Source organism: Meleagris gallopavo, chromosome 4 (assembly GCF_905368555.1).
Source record: "Meleagris gallopavo chromosome 4, MGAL_WU_HG_1.1, whole genome shotgun sequence".
Classification (NCBI taxonomy): Eukaryota; Metazoa; Chordata; class Aves; order Galliformes; family Phasianidae; genus Meleagris; species Meleagris gallopavo.
Genome location: NC_139407.1, coordinates 11,809,126 through 11,833,146, shown reverse-complemented (window position 1 = coordinate 11,833,146; position 24,021 = coordinate 11,809,126). Strand labels below are relative to the sequence as shown.

Below are 24,021 nucleotides of genomic sequence, written 5' to 3'. Positions count from 1 at the left end.
AGAATGGTTTATGATGTGGAATACCAGTAACCAAAAATCATAAAACCGTAACACTTGGTTATCAGCATTGTTTGTGTATAATATTCTGTCAGTGAAAGCAATCAGATAAGCCAAATAACTTGTGATCTAGAAGAGATGATTCTAACACTTCTGCATTTGCTCTGATGTTGAAAAGTATTCATGACTAAAAATGCCTGAGCTAAGTCTTCCTTTACTGCTGAAAATATCTTCTTACTGACAGCTAACTTTTGCATTTAACTTTATAATGTTCTAGGTGATTTAGAAGCCATTGACGCTGAAGTGTAAGCATAAACGTGAATAAGAAAATGTAGTTTGTTAAAGAAAGCAGTACTGTGATGAGCTGTTTGAAAAGTGGACAGTCATGTTTTTTTTCCTGGGTAGATGTCTTTTACATTATACTGGTAAAATAATTAAGGAAAAGTATGTAAAAATGAAACAGGTTAAAAACTGGCTTATTTGTTTCATTTACTTTTCTATAATACGATGACTTAAGGAGTTAAGAATATTAAGATTTAAGATGATAAAGTTAACATAAACCTGATGTAGTTTCTTTTTCAATAAATAGAATTTATTTAAAGAGTTTTTTGGGGTTTTTTTTGTTTGTTTTTGTTTGTTTTTTGGCATGAAAATGGAAGTGGAGATTGCTCAAAGCTTCTCAATAACATCTTTAATGCTGAACTTTGACATTGTAAAGATGAGAACCTGGACCTAGAATGTTACTAGCTTCATGAGCTCAGGAAACTTTCTGTTTCAGAAGCAAGAGAGATTTTTCTATGAAGAGAAGCTGTTGTTCTTGCTGCTGCTCCTGCTAAACTAGCCAGTGATAGCAGCAGCAGCAGCTGTAAGGGCTTTCCAAAGGTCTTGTACAACCAAGATGAGGTGTTCTGCTCTTCCTGCTTTAGTATACTGGCTAGTTTCTTCGTAGAGAGTCGTACCCTAAATAAACCGTCATATATCAAGTCCAAACTTAACTTATTTCTGCAAGTGTGTGTGTGGCAGTGATGAGTAATGTGAGTGACGCAGCAGCTTTAAGGGATGTGCTGTGTCACCTGATTCTAGAAAAGGAGGTATGAAACTCTCTCTTTTTCAGTGCCTTAACCTTACCTCTACAGCACCACAAAGCATTATAGTTCCCAGTCTCCTTTTCACTGAAAATAAGTAATTCTCACTGGTTTGGAGGCTTCATGGTTTGATATCATGAATGTCTGAGATTTGTGTGTTTTGCATTAAGAGAAAACTATTTCGGTCCAGGTTCTATAAATGTGATTGAAAATGAAATTGTGTTAGAATGAGTGGTTCAGTCCATTAGGTTGGATTTATAATTGGCATTCTTCTAGTAAAGCTCATACGTTACAAATTTTAATATTGATTTGATCCTGTAAGTGAGTATACTAGAGGTAATTAAGCCTGATGGGACTTTAATATATTCAGAATATCTTCAAAGGAGGCTAGTGAATATTACTAACATCTCAATCCATTTAACAAATTGCTAAGGGGAATCCACCATATAATTACAGTAATTGGAGAAAATAAGTGGGAAATCTTGAGTCTACTGTAGAGTAGAGTGGATAAAAATGTCAAAAATCTGTGACCATATCTGTATCTGACATCAATTATGAAATTTCTTTGTTTTTTTCTTTTACTTTTTTTTTTTTTAATGTCACATCATTGTTAATTGCATAACAGTATCATGGACTCATTCCTCCTGGGACCTTACATTTTCCAATTACTATAATTTGTTAACTGCTTCTTTCTAAAGATCTGTAAAATACTGAAATCTGAATCTGTAAAATCTGAATATCAGTACAATTAACAGCTTCTCTTCTGGAAGTTTTTTCAGAATAATTAAAGCTACCTTATGATTCAGGAAAGTAATTATATTTCCGATTTTTACATTGTAATTGCATTGTTTTTTTGCGAGGGGAAACGGACATAAGCTGCAGCATAGGAAGTTTGGCACGAATGTGCGTAAGAACTTCTTCACGGTGAGGGTGACGGAGCACTGGAACAGGCTGCCCAGGGAGGTTGTGGAGTCTCCTTCTCTGGAGATATTCAAGTCTCGCCTGGACGCCTACCTGTGCGACCTGGTGTAGGGAACCTGCTTTGGCAGGGGGGTTGGTCTCGATGATCTCTAGAGGTCCCTTCCAACACCTACAATTCTGTGATTCTGTGATTCTGTTTTAGAAGCTTTTACACTGTAGAATCTGGCCATCTTAATACTGTATGATTGGTTATTTTAACATGCAGATGAATGCTTGCTTTACTCTGGTTCTGATTTGAAAGCTGTTTTGTCCTCCTCAAAAGGAAGATCAGACTTATAAGGTTTTAAGTGTATGACACCATTTATTTATATAGGATATTTGTATAGGATATAAATTTATGATTCAGCATGAGGTTGACTCTGCAGCTAAAAGATTGTTCAAAATAAAGTTTAGAAATAATTATATAAAATACTTTTAACATCTAAGCTTTCAAACAAGAAAAGTACTTTTTTTTCCTTCATTGTCTGTCACTGCTGTCTTCAAATGGTTATACTTCTAGTAGCCATCCTTTGTGTTGTCACTCAACAAGGGGAACTAAATGGTGCCACAGATTTTAGGATCTCTTGAGATCTAAATAGGAATGATATCTAATAGGATTTAAAATTAACTTTAAGTGTAGATTAAGTAGACATATTACTGAATGTGTAATTTGAAAGTTGTCCTGTAACTAATAATTTCCTAGCAGAAGTAATAGCACTCACTATAAATGCTACAAACACATCCATGTTTCAGAAGACATGCAGCTAACCTTGTACAACAAGGTGGCTGCATATGAGAATTTTTAAGTAAATAATTTTGGAGGTTTGAGCACTCAGAAAATTACTAAAAGCTAGGTTTATGCTTGTTATCATGATTTTAATTCTGAGTTGTAGCATATAAGAGTTAACATACATTGATGTCAGGGATCTGCAGTTTAATTTGCAGCCTTTAATTATCAAAATATCTTTCTGGACTGCAGAGAAGTATTCGATATAGTCTATGGTCATGTTCAAGAGCACAGTTCATCATACAAGTTATACTGATGCTAGTGAACTTACAGAACACATAGAGTGTCAGAAGATTAGCTGTAAAAATGTATTTCAAAATAATAAAAGGAGTTAAAAAATGTAGTTTGTTGCTTTTAACTAAACTCCTTAAGAATTTTCAGAAGTCTATCAAAAGAAAATTCTGAAAGTCAAAATTAATTTTGTATTTCCAGTTCTCTTTCAATGGAAGATACAGCAGAGCTCTTGAAAGGCTAGAAAAATTTTTGTAGTAAGAATACCTATTATTTCCCAAACTTTGCTTGGAAAAAACACGTGCCATATTTTTCTTGAATTTTCTTATCAAACATTCCAAAGAAATAAGAACAGTACCCTAGCAAATACCTATAAAGACAGCACTGCATTATGGGAGATGTAGTCCAGGCTATAAATCCAATTTAGTAAAGAGAATGAAAATATGCAAAACCCCAATCTCATGTCTCATTAAGTATCCCATAGCTATGGAAGGCAAAGGGTAATCTCAAATCATATGCATTACCTTGAGAATATAAAATATTTTCTTCTGCTATCTTATCATTAAATTGAACATTGTATTTTCCAGATGGGATACAGGAAAGTGGAAAGGAGCATTTCCATTAAATCATGTTCATCTGATTAACAGTCTTTTTCCTGTTTTCAAATTCATATTAAGTTAAAGCTAAGTTTAAAGATTTATCTGTAATTTATACTACCGTAAGATCAGAATCAGGTAGTGCATATTACTGTTGGTTATATGGCTTTATAGAAATTAAATGTATGTACATACACATATTTTTAATTCATTAATGATTTCAAGCTTTTATGATCTTGCTGTATCAATGCCTGTGTTATAATGCAGGTCAAGTTACTATGTCAATAGATATAATATACTTCTTTATTCAGCTCACTGGTGGTTTTTTTTAATTTAAAAATCCAATTTGAAACCATGGAACACTACTTAATCTAAATTTATGCATTAATTTGCTTTGCTTGAAATTTATGTACCTAAAAGTTAAGTTTCTATAATCTCTAAAGGCCAAAATGTGAGGAATGGTCTTTTTCATTATGCTACTTAATGTTACTTTTACTGTCAGAAATGCCTTAAGTTTTTACTGATATCCCATCAGTATAATCCCATTTGTATAATCCACAAGGATACAGATGGGAGTTTACAAAATTATTTGAAGACTTTCTAAAGCAAGTTAATATCACTGAGATAGATATATTCAAAAACAACTTCATTCCATTCCTTCAAGCCTGTCTTGGAATCATAGAATCATTAAGGTTGGAAAAGACCACTAAGATCATCTCGTCCAACTGTCCATCTGCCACCAATATCACCCACTAAACCCATGTTCCTTAGTACCACATCTACATGTTTCTTGAATACTTCCAGGGACAGTGATTCTACCACCTCCCTGGGCAGCCTGTTCCAGTGCCTGACCACTCTTTTGGATGTTACGTTAGTAAACGTATATTGCATTAGAAAAAAAGCACTATCTTATGGCTTTGTTTGATTAAAATGAAAAATAAAATTTAAAAAGAGACAGAACAAGTGGGACAGAATTGCTGAAGATCCCTTTTATATTTTGAGAAAACCAGATGAAATTTGATTCTTCAAAAATGTTCTGTGATATAATTAACCTTAGTAGCCCTGAAATAACTTTGGAAATCTGTTTTTTATGGATGTTGAATTAAAACCTTAATTCACAGCGTAACTGACATAATGTCTTTCCACAGTCATAACATGAATCTTGCTGATCACAGAGTATTTTCTGTAAAAACATAAAGTAAGGATAAAATATTCCCAAAATAGCAACTAGCCTTATACTAAATATATACTGTCCATAAAGTAGGAGAACAGTTTATAAAAAGTCTACTCTCACAATTTGTTTTGTTAGCTATAGCAGTTAGAATAAATGAAAAGCTTCTTGATATAGCACGAATGTAGCTCAGAGCTACGTCTTTAAATGAAGAGGTTAGACCTGAGAGCAAGAAATTTGTTATAGAATGAAAGCGAGTTGTGGTTTTTTTTTTTTTCTTAAGTGAACTATTCATCAACAAAGGAGTACTACTTAGAGAAGTAACCAAAGAGAACTAGCGTACTTGTAAGGAAACTGCAGTTAAAAGGTGGTGGTGTTGCATCCTACCTTGTACACAATGATAGGAATATCAATGACAATATAGATAAGGTCTCCTAGTGCCAGACTGGCTATCAGTGCGTTCGGGCCATTCCTCATACACTTGTTCTGGTAAATGATCCTCAGCAGAGTTGCATTCCCAACCATTCCAACGATGAAAATAGCACAAGATACCACTGTGTTAATGTATTTAAAAGTTTCAGCAATCTTAGTCTGCTGGGAGCATTTGACAGTTTGGTTGGATACCAGGGGCCGTCTAGTGGCGGGGAGTAAGCTGGATTCAATCCCTGAGGAAGTGGAAAGGTAGATTCCCACATCACTCCGATTGGTAGCGTATCTGTCAGAGCTGTCACAGAGGACAAATCCCAAAAGCAGCAGCAGCAAAGAAACTCGTAAATACAAGGCTTCCATCACAAAGTCCCAAATGGGCAAAGTCAGCAAGACAGGCTTTTTCAGTATCTCAGTGAAATACTTAGTGCTTTTTCACCTGCAGAGAAAAACAATTAAAAAAAAAAAAAAAAGAAGAAGAAGAAAGAAAAGAAACACAATATCAATACACCAAGTAGGGTAACACATCCTATTTCCCACGTAGAAAGACAGGTATCTGTGCCATTTTCTATAGTGCATGTATGTAAACACTTGTTCATCATCATTGTGTTACTCTGAAATCTAGATTGCCCCCATTCATTAATTCTCTAACAAGACACAAAGACAAATGAGATCCTGCAGAATCCTCTTAGTTGCAGACAGAATTTGTATATGAAAGGACAAAATGTGGTAGGTGAAGCTTTGTTTTAAAATGCAGTCTTGCAAGAAAAGTATACCATTAAAGGGAGCCGTTGGAGACTGTTCTATGGTATTTTAAACAAAATGAAAGGTTATTATTTTGGCTATTAAAAGGTAAGGTACCAAATCTGCATTAATAATTATAGACACTATATTTGTTAATTTTTTTATTATTTTTTATATTTTGCAATAATTAGGCTTTATGTTATTTTTTTTTCTGACTTTATAATTACCCAGATTTCGGAAGAAGTGTGAAAATACATGTATTTCAAATCAAAATTTGAACTGGATCCAAAGTCCAAAGATATTAGGAGGAAGACTTTCATAATCTCAGGACATTTGACCAGGAAAAGCCCTTAAAACTGCTTGTGTCAATTTACTGAGATAAAGTCTTTGGTTCTTGAGTAATATAATTGTAGCTCATGTTGCAGTCCTTATCCAGGGTTAAGTTAATTATAAAAAAAAAATTATGCTCTTCCAAAGAAGAAGAAGGAAAAAAAAAAAAAAAAAAAACAAAAAAAAACAACTTTGTTTAGTATTCTAAGTGATAACTCAAGACATTTCCAGATAGGAAAGGAAGCATCATAGCATTCTGTCCTAGTATAACTGCCCGTTTGCTCCAAAGTTGTTGGCTCCTGCTACAGGGGGGCAGATAGCATCTTCTGTGAAACCTCCTAGAGGTGTAAGCCAAGGAAGACACTCTAAAATCAATTTCCTTCGAATCTCAGTCTAATTTAGGTTGAAGTTTCTTTAGGTGGCTTGTGTCAATGTTGCCAAAAAAAAGAATAGAAAGTCAAGTATTTATAACTTTCTGATTTCTAGAGACTCACATGTAGGAATTTGGGAGGATCCTTTAAATTAATCCTTATTTCATTCCCTATGGAACTATTAATTCGGTTTATAACAAGAAAACAATTTACAACAGAAAAAATATGGCAAACAACTTACTGATAGGAGCTCTGGACGCAGCCACACTATAAATATTTACTGTATGATCTTTAAAAGTGTGTGCATGGCTGTATACAGCTTCTGCAATACTAATGGATACTTCTGTCTGGTATGCAGAGTGTATGCAGACCAACGGTCCAAACTGAGTCTTCTGTCTTGCTGCATCTGAGATGGCCAGCTGACCAACTGTGAGTGAGTACCTGTGCACTTTCAAAGATTTATACGCTGAACAGCAAATCCTTCTTTGTTAAATGCCTATTACAATGGCATGGTCAGCAACAGTCAGCAGGATGGGAATGCTTTTGCTTTAGGATTCTAAATCATATCAGAAACAGCAGGCAACTTTTTTTACCACAACTCTTTTCAGGCAAATATTTATACGTATATCGTTTACAGTGACTACAGCCCCCACAGACTCTTTTAGTCACAATGTAGTATACTCCTTATTTAATGACGCTTTCCTGTGACAACTTAATATGCACGTGCCATATGGCATGATAATCACACAGGCAGCATGTGAAGCTGGGAACAAAACTGCCAGTTGCCATCTCTTCCCTTAGCAGAAACTTTCCCATAAGAAGCAAAATTAAATTGTGTTTTTATAGAATAATTTTTAACGATCTTTGCCTGTGGATTCCTGACAAATCCACAGTGTCTATATTATTACAGCGTCTGATAACAACCCGCGACCTGCCTCACGTAGGTAACACGTTGGTACCCTTAGTAACTTTCAGCAATAATGTACTTTATTTTTCTTCTTCCGTACGGTATGAGGCGATGGGGCAGACGTGCAGGCCACGTGCGTGTGCTGTCCCTGTGCTCAGTTACAAGGTCCGGGCTCAGGGACATCCCGTGCTGGGGTAGCAAGCCCAAAGCTCACTGCGCCCCGAATCGCAAGGAGAGCGTACTGTTGGAACCGAAAGCGTTCCGAGTATTGGAGAAGAGCTAAAACGTGAACAACGCTTTATCTGCCCCAAAGGCGGCTGAGGTGGGAACGAGATCTAATAAATCAGGGTACGAAAGCTGTGAAAGAAGCAGCGCCGACAAAGTGAGTTTCTCTGGGCTGTCTCCCATCGCGGCACAGCGAGCGCTCCTCGCTGCCAGGATGACTGCCTCGCAGTTCTCCCGCTAACACAAAAGGCTCTCCCTCCACCCGCACCTCTACCGGGGATTCACCCTCGCCCCCACCCGCCGGTCACGCCGTGCTTCGCCATTACCTGCGGGCTGCTGCCCCGCGGCCGGCTCAGCGCGCTCAGCCCAGCCGTGCGGCCGGCCCCGGCTCCGCGCTCATGCTGCGGCTGTTGCCCCCGCTGCCGCGATTTCCTCCGAGAGCTTTTCCCGGGACAGTCTCGGCGGATCCTCCCGCCTGCCGCTGACTGGGTGGGAAAGACAATCTCCACCTCCGCTGAATCAGTAACGGAAAGACAGACTGAAGGAGAAGGCTGAGCGTCCTCTCCGTTCTGCCCCCTCCCCCAATTGAAACAAGCCTGCAGCCCGAACCGAGCCCCTGCCAACGTTAAACACAAAGGCTGCCTCCCGGGCACGGGGGAACACTGAGAGCTCTTTAACTGTTTCCTCTCTGAAATGGAGGTAAACTACAAGACTGAACTCATTTAAGCAACAGCCTTTGGGAATCCATCCGTTCCTGTAGCTGCCTCCTAATAGTGCACTGGGTTCACGCAAAGGTTGTGCGTCTGATTCAATCAGACGACTTATGTGCCGCAACCAGACTGGGGAAAAATATATATATATGTATGATTAAATGCACAGCTTTTGTTTGCATTTTCCCCTGACTTGGTCAAGATTATGTTTTCAGGGCAATCAGTAAAACTGGACGCGCAAAAGTTTCAAAAGCTCAGGATCTGTAAAGTGCTCTTGGGTGAAATTTTCTGTGGTCCATCCAGAACGTACCTTGTTAGTACCTTTTATTTAAGACCTAAACCACATCTACAAAGATAATAAAATTGTAGGATTTTCTGTCATTCATGCATTTCATAATACTGTTCTTCTGACAAGGTAGTGGCACAAAAAACTTAAGAAGAAAGTTGGGAAGTTCTCTTACAGTTAACAATTTTCTCTCAGTATGAAGAAAAAAAGAAAGAGTGCAGCTTGAAATTGAAACAGTTTCAAGTTCCCTTCACGCTAACAAGTTTAAGAAATCCCTTGTTGAATCATTCCAAGGTCCTAATTTCATGGCAAGTTTCCATCTGGCTTTAGCACAGAAATAATTTTCTTCTTTTGAGGGAGTCTTCCTAAATATAATATAAAAATGCGTGGTCCTAAAGAAATCAGAACAATCTGAAAAGAACAACAGAGAAATGCAATGCCCAGTAGCCTGCAGAGTTAAGATACCTGGTAGTAAATCATGTAAGAAGTTGTTTAAAACTTTATGAGTATTACACAGTTAAAAGAATGTTTCTGTAGACGTTCTCTTAAATCACCTGATAAAGCTTGAACAAAAAATCCCACAAAATCTGGGTGTCTGGGTCAACTAGAACAGCAATGCTTCATTTCTTTTAGAAAGCTATCTGTATGAAGTGTGTCAAAGTGCAAGATCATTCAAGGAACCTAAGTGTTCAGGCTGAGAACCACAAGAAGCCTACTGCTTGCAAATCAGATATGAAAGTTTAATTCAAAATCTTATGTTACCTTGAAGCTGAAAAAATGCTGACAAGACACTAAATTGTCCATATGATATTAGTAAAAGTTATTTTAAAATTTTTTACAGTTTGGTCAGAGATGCTTAGTATTAATGATGTGCTTTGTCAAGAATCATCTGTATGATAACGTGCTGGAAAATCTCTTGAAGAACTAGAAAGTCTGTACTTAAAGTTCATGCACACATTATGGAATGCTTTCTCTAATGCAATTATTGAATCTTTTATATGTTCTCTAGACATTCTTAACACCCTGATCCTTTGCTACAGTTATTTGAGTCCTGTTGTCCAAAAAACTAGAATTGCGTGATCAACACGATGAAATTTTGATATCTGCTCTCATTCAAAAACATGTTTTCTTTTCAATTAATAATTCCATTAATTTGGAGAGTTTATGTCATATGTTCATACATTGATGTGCCTAACTATATTTTCTATTAAATGGAATAAACAGATCTGCTAATGCCATTAGATTTTAAAATACAAAAGAAAGAGAGGTATTTATTACCATTTTGCTTTCTTCTGTTATTGCCAACCCACATAAGTAGTATTACTTATTAGAAATTACTCATAGCAATTGTGTGTTCTTTGTTTTGGTTTTTGTTTGTTTATTTGTTTGGGTTATTATTATTATTATTATTTTTACTATTAATTAATTGGGCTTTTTTTCTGTCTTTAATTTTGACAGGTGTCTAAAACTGGGTTGAATTCGTGTCTTAAACTCGGAAGTTATACTTAATCATTCCTGATAGTTTTTGCTGTTGGTTGCGGTTTTCTCTTTTCTTTTTCTTTTCCTTTTTTTTTTTTTTACTTTTTCAGGAAGTATCGGCCTCAGCTACTAAGAAAAGTGATTATATGCAGTTCTTCACACCAGTATATTTTTAAGTACGACAGAAGCCTTCACCACTGTTGAAGGACTGCTCTGTACATGCATTCTTTTATGGAAGAGCTCTTGACTAAGATCTCAGTATTTCAGAATCAGTGTAATGAAAGTGTTTCCTTTGACTTCAGCTTTCTGTCTTCAAAAAACTACTTAACTAGACTTGAAAAACTGCAAAGATTCAGAGTAAGGGTAACATACTCGTCTTACGACACATAATCTCATTTTATTTAATTTTAAGGATATCTGAATTTTGCAGCTAGAGTCATTCTTCAAGAAAATTCAACATTTTTGAAAGCTGTTGGTTTTCCCAAAGAATTCAGGAATTAGAAAAGTATGCTTTGTTACAAGGTTATTAGACAAATGTACCTGTAGTGACTTTTATACAGGTATATACAAGAGAAAATACAAGAGGATCTTCAGCTACATTTGGATGAGCTAGTTTGGATTAAAATACATCTCCTCTGAATTTGAATGAAGTAGAAACATATGTTTATGAGTTCATAAAGTTTAAAATCCCATTCATAGGATTCAAAAGGCCAAAATAGAAAATAGATATTGGTCTACCATTGGCATTTCATAACATTTCAGTTTGCCATGTCTTTAATTAGTAGCATTTCCAGAAAGTCAAAAGAGTTATTTATGGCAAAGTATGTAAATATCTAGTTGTTTTGCTTTCTTCCACTTGATATGAATTCATAACACAATGTGAATTATACTAAGTGTTTATTTAATGCTAGTTTATTATAATGTTGGAAAAGTTATATGTATGAGAACCGCTTAAATGTTTCTGCGTTTGGAAAGTTCTGGAAAATTGAAAAAAAAAAAATAAATTAATGCCAGTGCTTCTTAAATCTAGGTCCTCCATCTTGTTTCTGTTAGCCACGATCTATATCTATTTAAATTTCATGCAGATGTAGGAAACTAAAATTATGGAATATGAAAAATAATTTTTGAAATTAATATCATTTCCTGCTTTATTGAAAGAGCTTTTTCGTGATCCATCTGTAGTGGGGCATCATTTGCCTTCCAGCCTTCCTGCCTCTTTTGACCAGTAACTAGTAAAGTGTCAGAATAGCATAATAGCAAAATTTTGCCAAACTACTCTCTTAGTCCCTAGTGAAATATCCGTGGCCAAAGGTGTCCCTGTGTTTACAAACCTTAATAGATTTTGTGCTATTTAGACTCAAACCCAATCCATTGATACATGAGATCCATTTCTCCTTATTAGTAGTTGAAAGAAATTGCCTTAAGACCAGTGATTAAAGTATTTCCACCTTTACCTTACACTAGTCACTAAAGATGATTTTATTAATGTTTTCAAATATATCCTGAAGTGGAAGGTCTATGAATAGAACGTATAAAAAGTGAGAGGAATGTTAATGTGCTAAGACCCTGAAATTAGCTAAAGGCTAAGGGATTCAAGGAACCTGCTCAAAAAGACCAGACTTGAATGATAGTAGATAGGAGAATTTTACATGACATCCTAAACATGAAGTAAAAAAAAAAAAAAAAAGAATAAATAAAGAACTGTGAAATACAAAATCATACAGGATGCCTGTTCTATAGTTTTGCAATGAGTGACTATGTCACTACTAAAAAAGAAAAATTAGGAGTAAATACAAAGATAAAGCAAAGTTTGTTTTAAAGAACACTAAGAGTAGGAGAATAGATCAGATCAGATTTTTTTTATTTTTTTATTTTTTATCTTTATTTCACGTAAGCAAGCTCTAAACCACATTAGCAGATGGGAGCCTGTGCAGAACACACTTTCTGTGATAGAGGAATGCTATTCTACTGCCAGATCCTTCTGCTATTATACTAATAACTTCTAAAATTATCTAGAGAAGATAGTGAGATATTAGAATGACATTTTATCTTTATCTAAATAAGATTAGAGCTATTTCTATTGACCACTCTGCGGTGAAGATGTTTTTCATGGAAAACCCTGACTCATCTCACTTATTTCTAATGTTTCCAAGTTATCTAATTTTTTTATTAGCCTAACTAAATCTTAATTAAAATAAGCAATGTGTTCATTTATTTTGATACAGCAAGTTACTCCTCTTGTGTTAGTGTGCAGTGGTTACCTTAACGTAGAATTAGAGAATCACGTAATTGCAGGGGCTGAAAGGGACCTCAAGAGATCTAATCCAAACCTGCTGCTAAAGCAGGCTCCCTGCAATAGGTTGCACAGGTAGGCATCCAGATGGGTCTCGAGTATCTCCATAGAAGGAGACTCCACAACCTCTCTGGGCAACCTGTTCCAGTGCTCCATCATCTTTACCGTAAATAAGTTCTGTTTGTATGGAATTTTGTATGTTCAAGTTTTAGGCCATTACTCTTGTTCTATTGCTACATACCACCAAGAAGAACCTGGCCTCATTCATTTGCCTTCCATTTCCTCTAGATATTTATAAACATTGATCAGGCTGCTCCTTTGTCTTCTTTTCCCCAGGCTGAACAGACCCAGGTTACTCTCATACGGGAGATGCTCTAGGTCCTTTATCGTCTCTGTGTCCCTCCACTGAACAGTTGGGAGGAAACTAACCTTGGCTCATTTCATTTCTCTTCCATCTGAGCTTGTAGAGAGCCTTATCTGACCTCTTTTGCTATATTCTTTCTAAGAACTTATCTTCCAAGTATAATATTTTTTTATATATATAATATATATTTTAGACACTAAACCTTAACAACAGCACTCATCTGCTCTTTTTTTCTACTGATTCTTGCCCTACCCAATATTTATGATCTACTGTAGTTTCTCATGCAGTTGGTAGTGTGCATTATTTGTTCATACACTAAACATTTCCTAGTTAACCCTTAATCTTATAGCGCTGTAGTTTGGTGTGGTAAGGAAAGATGGACAAGCAAATTGAGAAAATGTCATGCCTCTGGATGGCAAGGCCCCACCTGCGATATCCCCCTTGGGTGCTGACTCCCCGGCCCTGTAGGAATGGCTGGCCTTTGCTGCTCCCAGAAAGAAGGCATAAAGGAGTGAACTCCAGTGTCTCAGTCCAAGTATCCTAGACAAAAGATCTAACTCAGTTACAATGTCTTTGGACAGACACCTTTTATTTTTTTCCACTGGTAACTGCAACCATGCGTTTTCTAATGAAATTTCTCACTCTGAATGTAATGTCTCGTATTTATTTCTATGGAACCTACAGCAGATACAAAGAAAACAATAACACTATCTAAAAGACTAAATTCTCAGCTACAAAACAATATTTTTCAACATAGTTACCACCATTAGCTATGCATTTCCAACAGAGATGAACAAGAGCCTGCAAGCCACGCTCGTAAAAATCTGCACCAGCGGAGGTGATCTAGCGTTGCTGTCATCACTGCTCAAGTGCACCAGCCACCACCACCTCACAGTGCTAGCATGTACTTTTTGATCTTCATGAATGTTCAGCAAATAGTGATAAATGTCAGTGGGTGCAATTTTTTCAGCACGGAGGAATTCAGTGACACACCTTTGCTTCATATGCGCTTCTATGTCAGATGCCTTTTTATCAGATGGCCATTCTGCTGCCATCTGTTGCACAGCAACAAAACATTATAGAATAGCGGTGGGAAGGCTCAATTTCTACGGCTAACATCTGCCTTTGGTGCTGTAGGCCAGTATAATAAAATAGGTGTTATGTTCAGAGCAGCCCTCATAATATGTAGCTGAGCTGCTCTCTGTGTATCAAGCCACTGTTGTGGTACTACCCAGTGTAATAAGAGATAAATAATGTATAGGAAAACTCCTACAGCAAGGTATTTGTATCTAGCTGTAATTCAAGACTATTCCATCTGTATAGATTGAAAAATATAAAAGTTCAAGGCTACACAATTTCTGGGGACCATAGTGTAACTAATAACTTTCTCTGATAATTCTTATGAATATAGCAAAAATACTATTACTATTGCTAATAAATAAAATAATGTATTGTGAACTAATATATTTTTTAAATGTTCAACTATTACTTTTCCTTGTCACAAACTTTCATCAACTCTTGTTGATTTAATATGCTATTCAATTTAAATATTTAGGAAGTAGGTTAAAAAATACCGACAATAAATGTATGCAAATATATTCATATGTATTCCTTGAACCAGTGAGTTTATAATTTGCATCATGCTTTCTAAAGGAAGAATATCTGGAAAAGACACTTTTCAGTACTTTAAAAACATCAAACTCATATGTTCTAATCCGTAAGCAAATACAGTGCTAAATCTTAACTACGTCAGATCTAAGACAGTGGAAATGTGAGGTTCTCTTTTATCACGGCAAAGTTTTGTAGTTATTTAGAATAGAATATTATGAATATACACATGCAAATCCTCATGAAACATAAATTGAAAATATGCATCACTATTGTGATCAAACATCACCTATTTACTTCAGACCCATCTAGAGTATTGCATCCAGGTCTAGAGCCCCCAGTACAAGAAAGACAGAGATCTGCTGGAGAGCATCCAGAGGAGAGCCACAAAGATGATTAGAGGGCTGGAGCACCTGTTCTACAGAGACAGGCTGAGAGAGCTGGCCTTGTTCAATCTGGAGAAAAGAAGGCTGCAGGGTGACCTCAATGTAGGGAACCATGCTATTATGTACGTATATCTCAAAATATATCTAAAACTGGACAATTACTGCAGTTTTCTACAAAACTATTCATACTTTCTCAGATTTTTAATTCTGCCATTTTCACATTTTCTAATATGTCCCGATTATTTATAGATATTAATTAACTAGTGGCTATAATAATTTTGACAGTACATTTTTAATAACTTTTGGAAGTTAGTTGAAAATCAAATTTAGATTTTGAAATAGTCTGTATTCTGAAATATTTTTTTGAAAATGAGTTCCCAGGAAATGAAAATATTTGAAGAAATCTGTTTCTAAACAGGCCTTAAACTGTAATAATACACTTAAATATTGAGTCTGAGAATGAATATCACTTCAAGTATATTTCATCTGCTTTCTGCTTAGTAATTGCAAGTAAAGTGAACATTTGTACAAAATTATATTGTTCATGTGTAATTTATAATCAAAGATAAGCTTGTTTGAAACATCTGAACAATTGTACAGTTGTATGAAGATCAAACAAATGGATAAGGCTGGATTCTTGTAAGTTAAATAGTTTAGGTATTTGACAGAATTCACAGAAAAATATCTGAATGAAAGCATCAGCAAGCGCCTGTAATTGAGTTATAAGATCCAAGTAGCTATCTCCTGTTTTTTCAGTTGGTGCAATTCATATCTCATCTGCACTGTTACTTTTGAAATAATGGACAAGAACAATAAAAGCTTCAGAAGAACAGTCACAATATGGGAAAAAATGAGTTATTTTTTTAAAATTTAGATTTACAGTACTGTAGTGGTCTGGCAAAACACAAGATGGACTAAAAGACTGCTTCCAGTTTAACTTGGAACCTGTACTTTATTCCATTGGCTGAGCTTAACTTAGATCAGGATCTATGTTTTGGCTTTCTCTCTTCAATTAATGTTAGTAAGTGAAAAAATTGGGAAGACCATACCAAAAACAATTTTTTTCCTGAAATTTAATAATGCTTTTCCACCCCCCCCCCCCCCTAATTTTGCAGTATATTGAACTGAGGAGGAGGGTTGGTTTAGATGAGCTGCTACTGAGATATTTTGCTGTCTGCAACCTTTTTTAGTTCAAGTTATTGAGTGTTTATTAGCTCCTCTAGCTGCACCTTCAGATTAAATAAATTTACTCACCTTTGCAGTTCTTTGAATACACATGCCTGTACACATATATCAGATACAGAACACTAAAAGATTTTGTTTGTTGTCAAAATTCATATATGCTAAAAAGTCTTTCAAGTTATGCAAAAGTAGGAAAAAAGTCTTTATGATTTTAGCTGCTAGCATTTGGCGAGACTAAAGGGAAATGAAACAAACAGATGTCCTATAAACTGTCAAGACCTAATAAGTCTGGTATTAATAGACGTGTCTGGGCCGAGTACTCTCTAGAGATAGTAACAATAATTGTTGCCTCCAGATAGTCACAAACCTAGTCTCTGCAATTTTCTAAAGAGTTCAAATTTTCAATTGTTGTGTTTTTTAAAAATTTTAATTAATTATTACTCTCATTATAATACTGTCTGTAGATATAAGTACCCACCCTTAAGGAGGTGTCTTAACATGAAACAAAGTTTTAGGGTTCTTTTTAAAGGTGAATAGGAGCTGATATTTTAATTCCTTTTGCCTCGAAGGGTTGGTATGACTTGGTATATTAAGAAATGCTAGTTTGAACAGATATGTTTGGCAATTTATATCAAAGTGTTGAGACTCAGATTCAGACTATTTTTTTGTATAAGATTGTACATCTTATCCTCAATTGTCACCTTGTGGTTCTGTCAGCTGCCACAGTACCTGATGAAGCATCTCAAGTGACCAGAAAGGTGGTCAGGAAGGTGAATAAGTAATACTTTTAGAGATGACAGTTTAGTTTTAGGACACTGGATAAGAAGTGATATTAACTAAGAAGTTTTTGACTTCTGGTAGAGCACACCACTTTTTGGTCTCTGATTTAACTACTATCAAATCACTTAAATGAAAACCCATAGACCTAGTGGGAGACTTATATTTCTTACAGAAATCATAACATTCCTTAATGAGTAGCAGGCCTAGAACAAACACAATTACAAACACGCAGAGAAATTTAAACTATCAATATTTTTAAAAAATATATTCTTTTGTATGTAACATTACTGTAGAGGCATATGAAATTCTCAGTGGCAGTGCTGTGGCTTTTTTCAATAAAGATTTTAGATTTTTTTTTTTACCAAAATGGTTGACAAATGTTTGCAACCACTTAATGAAAACAATCTGGTACTAAGCTTTTAAAATAAGACTAAAAATGTCTGGCACTAGAAAAAAAAAAAATCCATGCACAGAAACTGGAACATTTTTTGAATTTTGTGGTATTCTTTCAGGCGCTCATTTGGAGGGACTGGAATACAGAATCTGCTTTGTGATTACTTTGAAGTAAAATGGCACTTTTCTCTTAGTTCAAATAGGCGCTAAACAGATCTTCTGAATTTAGTTGTCCATATTTAAGATGCTGCTGCCCATCCATTGCTTGTCCACAGTCAGAAGTAGAACATGTCACCTCCCCAAAGCTCTGTTAGGAGCCTATGCCTGCATTTTTAACTAGGACAATTGGGTTGGCCTGAAGCAAATAAAGAGATGCTTGGGTAGGTCTCTTTTGAAGAGACAAGTTAGTAGTGACAAACAGCTGAGGGTTGGAGTAGTCTTCAGAGGCAGAGTTTCTTCCAAAGTAGGCATCTGTTTGTTGCTGTAAGAGTGCTACAACCCTCAGAGAATTTATGAACGATCTTTACATCAAAACTACAGATTTGTGCTTCTGATTCATTAAGTAACTGATAATACTAGTGAACCTGTGCAGGCAGTTGCTATAATTTAAGCTGTGTATAAAGGGAAAAACACTGAAACCATTTGATGCTTTAAATAGAAATTTCCAGGTTTCTGTTCTGAACAGTTTGACTTTTCCTTATGCTTTTCTTCCTTATTCCATTACCACAGAGTCATGAACTGCTTAGGTTGGAAGGGACCTTAAAGATCATCTAATTCCAACTTCCCTGCAGTGAAATTATCTGATGTCCTGGTTAGCCTTAGGTCCAAACAGCAACTACTTTGATAAAGAGTATCTGAATGTGCTGGTATTTCTCAGCTTCACTAGTTATCTTGGAATCAGTTGGTTGAAAGGTCCTTCAACTCTGAAAGACCATATTCAAAATAGAAGGTGAAGCCTTTGTTTATGCTATTTTTTATTTATTTTTGTTTGTTATTATGTTATGCTATTATGCTTTTTTTCTTACGCTTTTCTCATTTTTTCATAATTGTTTCAGTATACTTTATGAACAGACACTGAAGCAAAATTACTGTTTCATGCCTAATTAGCCCTCAACTGATTTTCATCTGTTAACTCTGGCTGTAGAACAGCACATTCATTTCACATCTGACTCTTTGATTAGAAGAAAGTTTAGTTCAAAGTGTTTCTTGAAAGGAACCTCCCACTTTCTAGACCAAAATCAATTAGAACAAGTCAACAAACAGGAAATAAATTACCCCAACCCCAAATCACACAGTTCATAAAAACAACCTCAGAAACTCCAGGCTTCAAATCGGTCTGGACTAAAATGTCTCAATATTTTGAATAAATACTGGGGAGCAAGGAAGTAATCTTCTACTCTTTACATGCGTATTTTACAAAGTATATCCTATTTTGAATCAGATTGGAAAGATTTTTCTCTTTCCATTGATCTGTGCCAGAATCCAATTATAGAACACATCCCAGTAATGGCAATAAATAATAGTTATAAAAGAAGAAAGAGGAATGGGAAGGCATGCTGCAATTTGTTGTTGCCAAATATGACCCATTAATATGAAGTCTGTTTATTCTCTTTAAAGTGACATTCCAAATGTTTTCTTCCCTATTTATGAGTGAAGAGTTGGTATACTTTTAGCATTTTTTTTGCTTGAAATTTAAGTAAAGGAAGCATTTTTTTAAACTTTAAAGGCATACTCCTCTTCTGAATAAAATACCTGAAGCATACAGGGAATGAAAACCTGACTGACGGCTTTGAAGTGTCTTGGAAAATTGTCTCTCAGTGAATCTAGGGTTTCACCTAGAGTGATTTAAATCTCACACTAATCCAAAATTGCTTTTTAGAGGAAGTCAGATTGGTATGTTACATTGTTATCCTGATTTAGACTTAAGTTTAAATTCAAACCAGCATCTCAATTGAACCTGCTGAAGATGGATTCTTCTTTCTAGCTTCTTTACCTACTCACAAGGGGCCTGAAAGCCAATACAGAGTTTCAAAATTTTCAGTCAAAAACAGCCCTGTAAGAGTCTGTGATCCTGTGACTATACCAGAATGCTGTATACAGAAGGAGTTTTCCTGTGAAGAGGTACTAAAGTTGCTGGCTGCATTAACAAAGAAATAGCAAGTCCAACAGTCATAACTTCTATAGTCATAGTGCCTATTTTTCTGACATTAAATCAGAACCATGAAGCTTTCTCTTCACTGGTTGCAGCCCTATTGCAGAGTGGGGATGAGGAACACTGAGAGCATTTCTTTGCGCACTTCCAGTGTTGATTAGATTGCCTCCATTTATTTGCTATCAATTCAGTTTTAATTAAAGAAATGTGCTTGTCTTCTGGTGATGACCATTCACAGCATTTAAGATAAGTGGAAGCTGACACCAGCTCTACAGGCATAATGAGCACCATTTTGAAAGGACTATCAAAGTTATGATTTCAGATACCTGCTGTTTCAAAAATATCTGAATTCTAGGAATTTGTTTTTATTCCACTTCTGAGTTTTTATTCAATTTTTGTCATTTAAAATTGTATTTATTTGTTTATTTATTTATTTTAATGGAAATGTTTTATATATATACTGTATATTTTGGGCAAATATTCCCTTTTTTTGTTGTTACTATTTATGAGATCAGCACAAAATGATTTGGTCTAACTTCTCCATGCCCTCTTAACAGATAGCGTCTCACATCTCCACTGTGTTTTGAAATACTATCTTATTGTGTTATTGAACCATGTATAATGACTGTAACACTACACATATCCCATGTATGCAGTTTCCATACCTAGATTCTATTTCAGATTAGTCCATCTTGTGATGGCTTTGCCCTAGATGCAGAGAAAAGATGATATTGTGAGACTTACTAAAAGAGTAATTATGACATGTGGAATGCAAATTGAGTGACAGTACTTTATTCGAAGTATTTTTTTCAGCGATGCTTACTTGGATATAGAAATAGTTGTGCATGGTACCATAAGGAGACCTAAATCGTCTGCAGTGAGTCTGAGGGAGATCCATAAAGGTAATTAGAAAGGAATATGAGTATCTCCATTTCAGTATTTTATTTTCTTTTTAGCTGTCACCATTTTTTATCTGAGACTGCATCAGTGTTGATTAGGAATGAGGGAGAAGGGGTGGCTGAATATACTTTGCTCTCATTTAATGAAACTTGCAGATATACTTGTTCAGTCTGGTCTTCAGAACTCGAAAACTTATACAAAAACCAGAATCTCATCAATGTATCGGTATATGCATTAATATGAATTATGAGTTATTTGTGCAATCAATAAATTAAATATCTGAAATTATGAAAAACAAAATGTAAAGTCATCCTAATGAAAATCTATAAACAACCGATGTTAATTGAAAATCTTAATTCTTTTCTGCTTCAAAATTATAAAGATGATGTTAGATGCAGCCAAGTGAAAATCTTTCAACATGAGAACAGATTTACAGAAGATGTAAACGTTGCATCCTTTGAAAGCATCAGTTTGCATGTTTGCCTATTTGCTTTTTCAGTTGGCATGCTTTCCTGTTTCTGGCTCCTATCTTGTATTGAGAGCATCTTTACTAAACATAGTGCACACAACAGTTTGATAAACCTGCTTACATGTGTGCATATTGTCATTCAGATTTATTTCTAAATTGTAGAGTTCATTAATCCCATTACGAATTTTCTAAAGAAAGACTACCCAAGTCTGCACTTGAGAGCAGACAGTCTTGGGGCCAGTCTCGGGTCTGCAAGCCTCAGATCAGTCTTAAGAGTTTTCTGGCACTTGTATGTTCTGTCTTTGATGGAAGTGCCACAGGGATGGCTATTCCTCCAGCATTCTGGCATTACCAGGCTTAGCTTTGTCTAAAGCAGCTTCTTGGATTAAAAAATGTGTGGATTGTCAAGTTTTAAGAATGAGCCAATGTTGACAGCCAGTGAAATTGGCTTAATTTATATGGAGTTGCTTCCTATTCCCAGTAATACTATTTCAATATATTTTCCAGAGCACAGCACTGATGAATCCAGAGCATAGACTTTGTTGTGCCTGTAAATTAATAGGTTTTAGTAAATCCCTGATTTAGCTGCTGTGTGTAATTTGTTTTTCTACATGTACAGTTTTTGTGGGTTTTTTGTTTGTTTGTTTGTTTTAGCAAATGCCAAATTCACTCATAAAGCTCAATAATCATGCTTTTTTCTGAAAAATACTGCTTATTCACCTTGGATATGTGGAACTTCACACATCTTTGTCTCTTCTTGTCCTTTAGGTCTTCTTATTAAAACAATGGTTTGTTACAATCCTTGCCTGTTTCTTTATTGCCTAAACGTAATTAAAATAAAATAAATCTTTATTCTGTGCTTCTTGAATGAGTAATATCATAACTTGTGATGGATTACTTGGGCCTTAACTTCAATTCCTGTAGTTCCAGTTGCCAGCAGAAATTGATTTCTGCTCCTAAGTTTTGTTGTGAATTTGTTCTTTTTAATGTGAGTTATATACTTTTTTCTCATTTACATAGCTTTTATTTATCTTAAGAGAGAATCCAGAATCTCTATATGACTGCAGTCAGGCTTTGCTGTCACAAAAAAACCCTATCTTTTGGAGTGTTACAAGAATTTATGAGTGGTACTCCTTGAAAACAGTTAGGTTTCTTGCTCTTCATGCTTTCTAATGAAAAAGTATTCCAAAACAAATTCTTACAGTTTTTGGCCTAAATTTATTTAGGGTTTCATTGAACAAAATTACTCTTGTGCCAACATTTTATTTAATCTAGGTCATTTTTCTTCCTCACTGTTGTTTAGAAAGGAAGGAACAATTTATCTTGAAAATTTTATTTTGCCAGGCTAGTAAATACAAGAGCTTAAATTGGAACCAACTATCTACTTCACCTGTTTCTGCCAAGTTGGTTCTTTCTTTCTTGAGTATAAGTAATGGAAACTGCACAGGAGTTTCTGTTGAAAACCAAGATAGTCATAAATGACCAAAAAAAAAAAAAAAAAAAGGGGAAAGAAAGAAAAGAAAGAAAAAAGCAAGCAGTATTTAGTGAACATCAGACTAAGCCATCTGAGGCAAATGAGACAAATGCAGTGTTGAGATGCAGCAGCAGTGGATAGGAGTATATCCAAAGGATACAGGGAAGTTCTAATGTCTTTGCACAAAGCACTAGTGAGTTTCTGTGCTTGATTTCAAAATGCATGTTCTTGCTGTTATTTCAATCAGTATTTAAAGATTATCTATTGATTATCTATTCTCTTCATGAGATATTCTCTTCTCTATGGTGTAATACCTAACATCCTCATTTGTGTGACTGGGGAAAGCATTTTCACAGCATTTAAATGTAGACAGTGAGTGAATAGAGATGTCAGTATTCATTTAATCTACTTGATGCATCTAAGCTGGAAGGGCCATCCATCTAGAATCTTATCCAGACCCTGGGAAGAGATCTCATCATCTACAGTAAAGGCAAACCAGCTTCCTAACACAAGCACCAAGAGGTGATGATTTGAATACCCTCCTTTCTGCCTTCAGCCATCTTTATTAACATTTTCCTACTTTGTATAAGAATGTATTTGTTCAGTGTCCTACTTGGTGTGAAAAAGCATTTTGCTAAGTGTGCCCAGTAACTCATAAAACGTCCTGATTCTAGCTCCGTAACTTACAACCTTCAAGGAATGGGAAAGAGGGATGCAAAATGATGAATGCATGATATTGTCTACTTATAGGCACTGTCAGTTTTAAATATGCCTCGGTATTGCTATGGTTGGGATCTGGCCTTTAAAGTTCTTATGGTTGGGTAGATGAAATTAAATACACGCAGCTATTAGCAAAGTAATGTGCATAGATAAACATTTGCCAGGCCTTAGCTTATGAGAACAATGGTTGCATGCATACCATATTACAACTGCATCCTGATGTGAGAATGAGAGTTCTAAAGAGAGAGAAGTCTCAGTATAGAAAAAATGGATAGTGTGGTAGAACTAACTTATTTTGCCATGGTTTCTTGGAGAAGCATGTCTCTATATATATAGGTACGAGAGGTTTTATTAGCAATAATTTTCATTTCTCTGCACAAAAGCTGTAATTTTCACTTTACCTTTCCTTATGTACTGTTTAAATGACACATGATTTTCAAATTCTGTCTATCATCTTAATGTATGTAAGTGATTGAGAAGTCTCTTTATTTCTTTAGTATTTGGACCATCAAAGAGGAACTTGTTGATAAAAGTTACATTCCCAGGTACAGTAGGTAGGTGGAAGTCTATTTCTGTGCACATAGATTCACAGAATGGCTGAGCTTGGAAGGATCTCCTGGAAGTCATCCAGTCCAACACCCTACCCCAGCAGGACCACCTAAAGCAGGGTGTCCAGACTGGTGTCCAGATGGACATAAACTGTTAATTAGGTGCATTTCCTTACAGTTAGTTGCATTTATATTTGAAAGTATGTTTGTTGCTTGGAACTTTAAACCATTTACCACTGTGAAAGCTTTCTATTCTGAATCTGAAGCACACAACCATACTTGGGAATATTCATAATCTCTTATTCTTACTTATTTCCTGGATTTTGATTATAGGATCTAGAGCAAATCTTTTTGTAGTATTCCATTTTCAAACATGTTAGTTGAAAAAACAGCTGGATATACTTATTAAATAATCAATTCCATCTTTCTACCAGCATTAGTAATCAT

At 35.5% G+C, this 24,021-nt stretch overlaps 2 protein-coding genes across 2 annotated transcripts in view; one reads left to right on the top strand and one right to left on the bottom strand.

Annotated features, from left to right (window-relative positions):
- EDNRA (endothelin receptor type A) overlaps positions 1 to 8,460 on the bottom strand; it is a 30,049-nt gene extending 21,589 nt beyond the window's left edge. Inside the window, exons 1-2 of the mRNA XM_085222189.1 lie at positions 8,157 to 8,460; positions 5,215 to 5,692 (exon numbers count right to left, since the gene is read on the bottom strand). Of these exons, the coding sequence (XP_085078315.1) occupies positions 5,215 to 5,616 (402 nt within the window). The 5' untranslated portion in view covers positions 5,617 to 5,692; positions 8,157 to 8,460. The remainder of the gene's footprint in view (positions 1 to 5,214; positions 5,693 to 8,156) is intronic.
- Positions 6,994 to 24,021, top strand: part of TTC29 (tetratricopeptide repeat domain 29) — a 317,361-nt gene continuing 300,333 nt past the window's right edge. The window contains exon 1 of the mRNA XM_085222176.1: positions 6,994 to 7,127. The gene's annotated coding sequence lies outside the window, so the exon portion shown is untranslated. The remainder of the gene's footprint in view (positions 7,128 to 24,021) is intronic.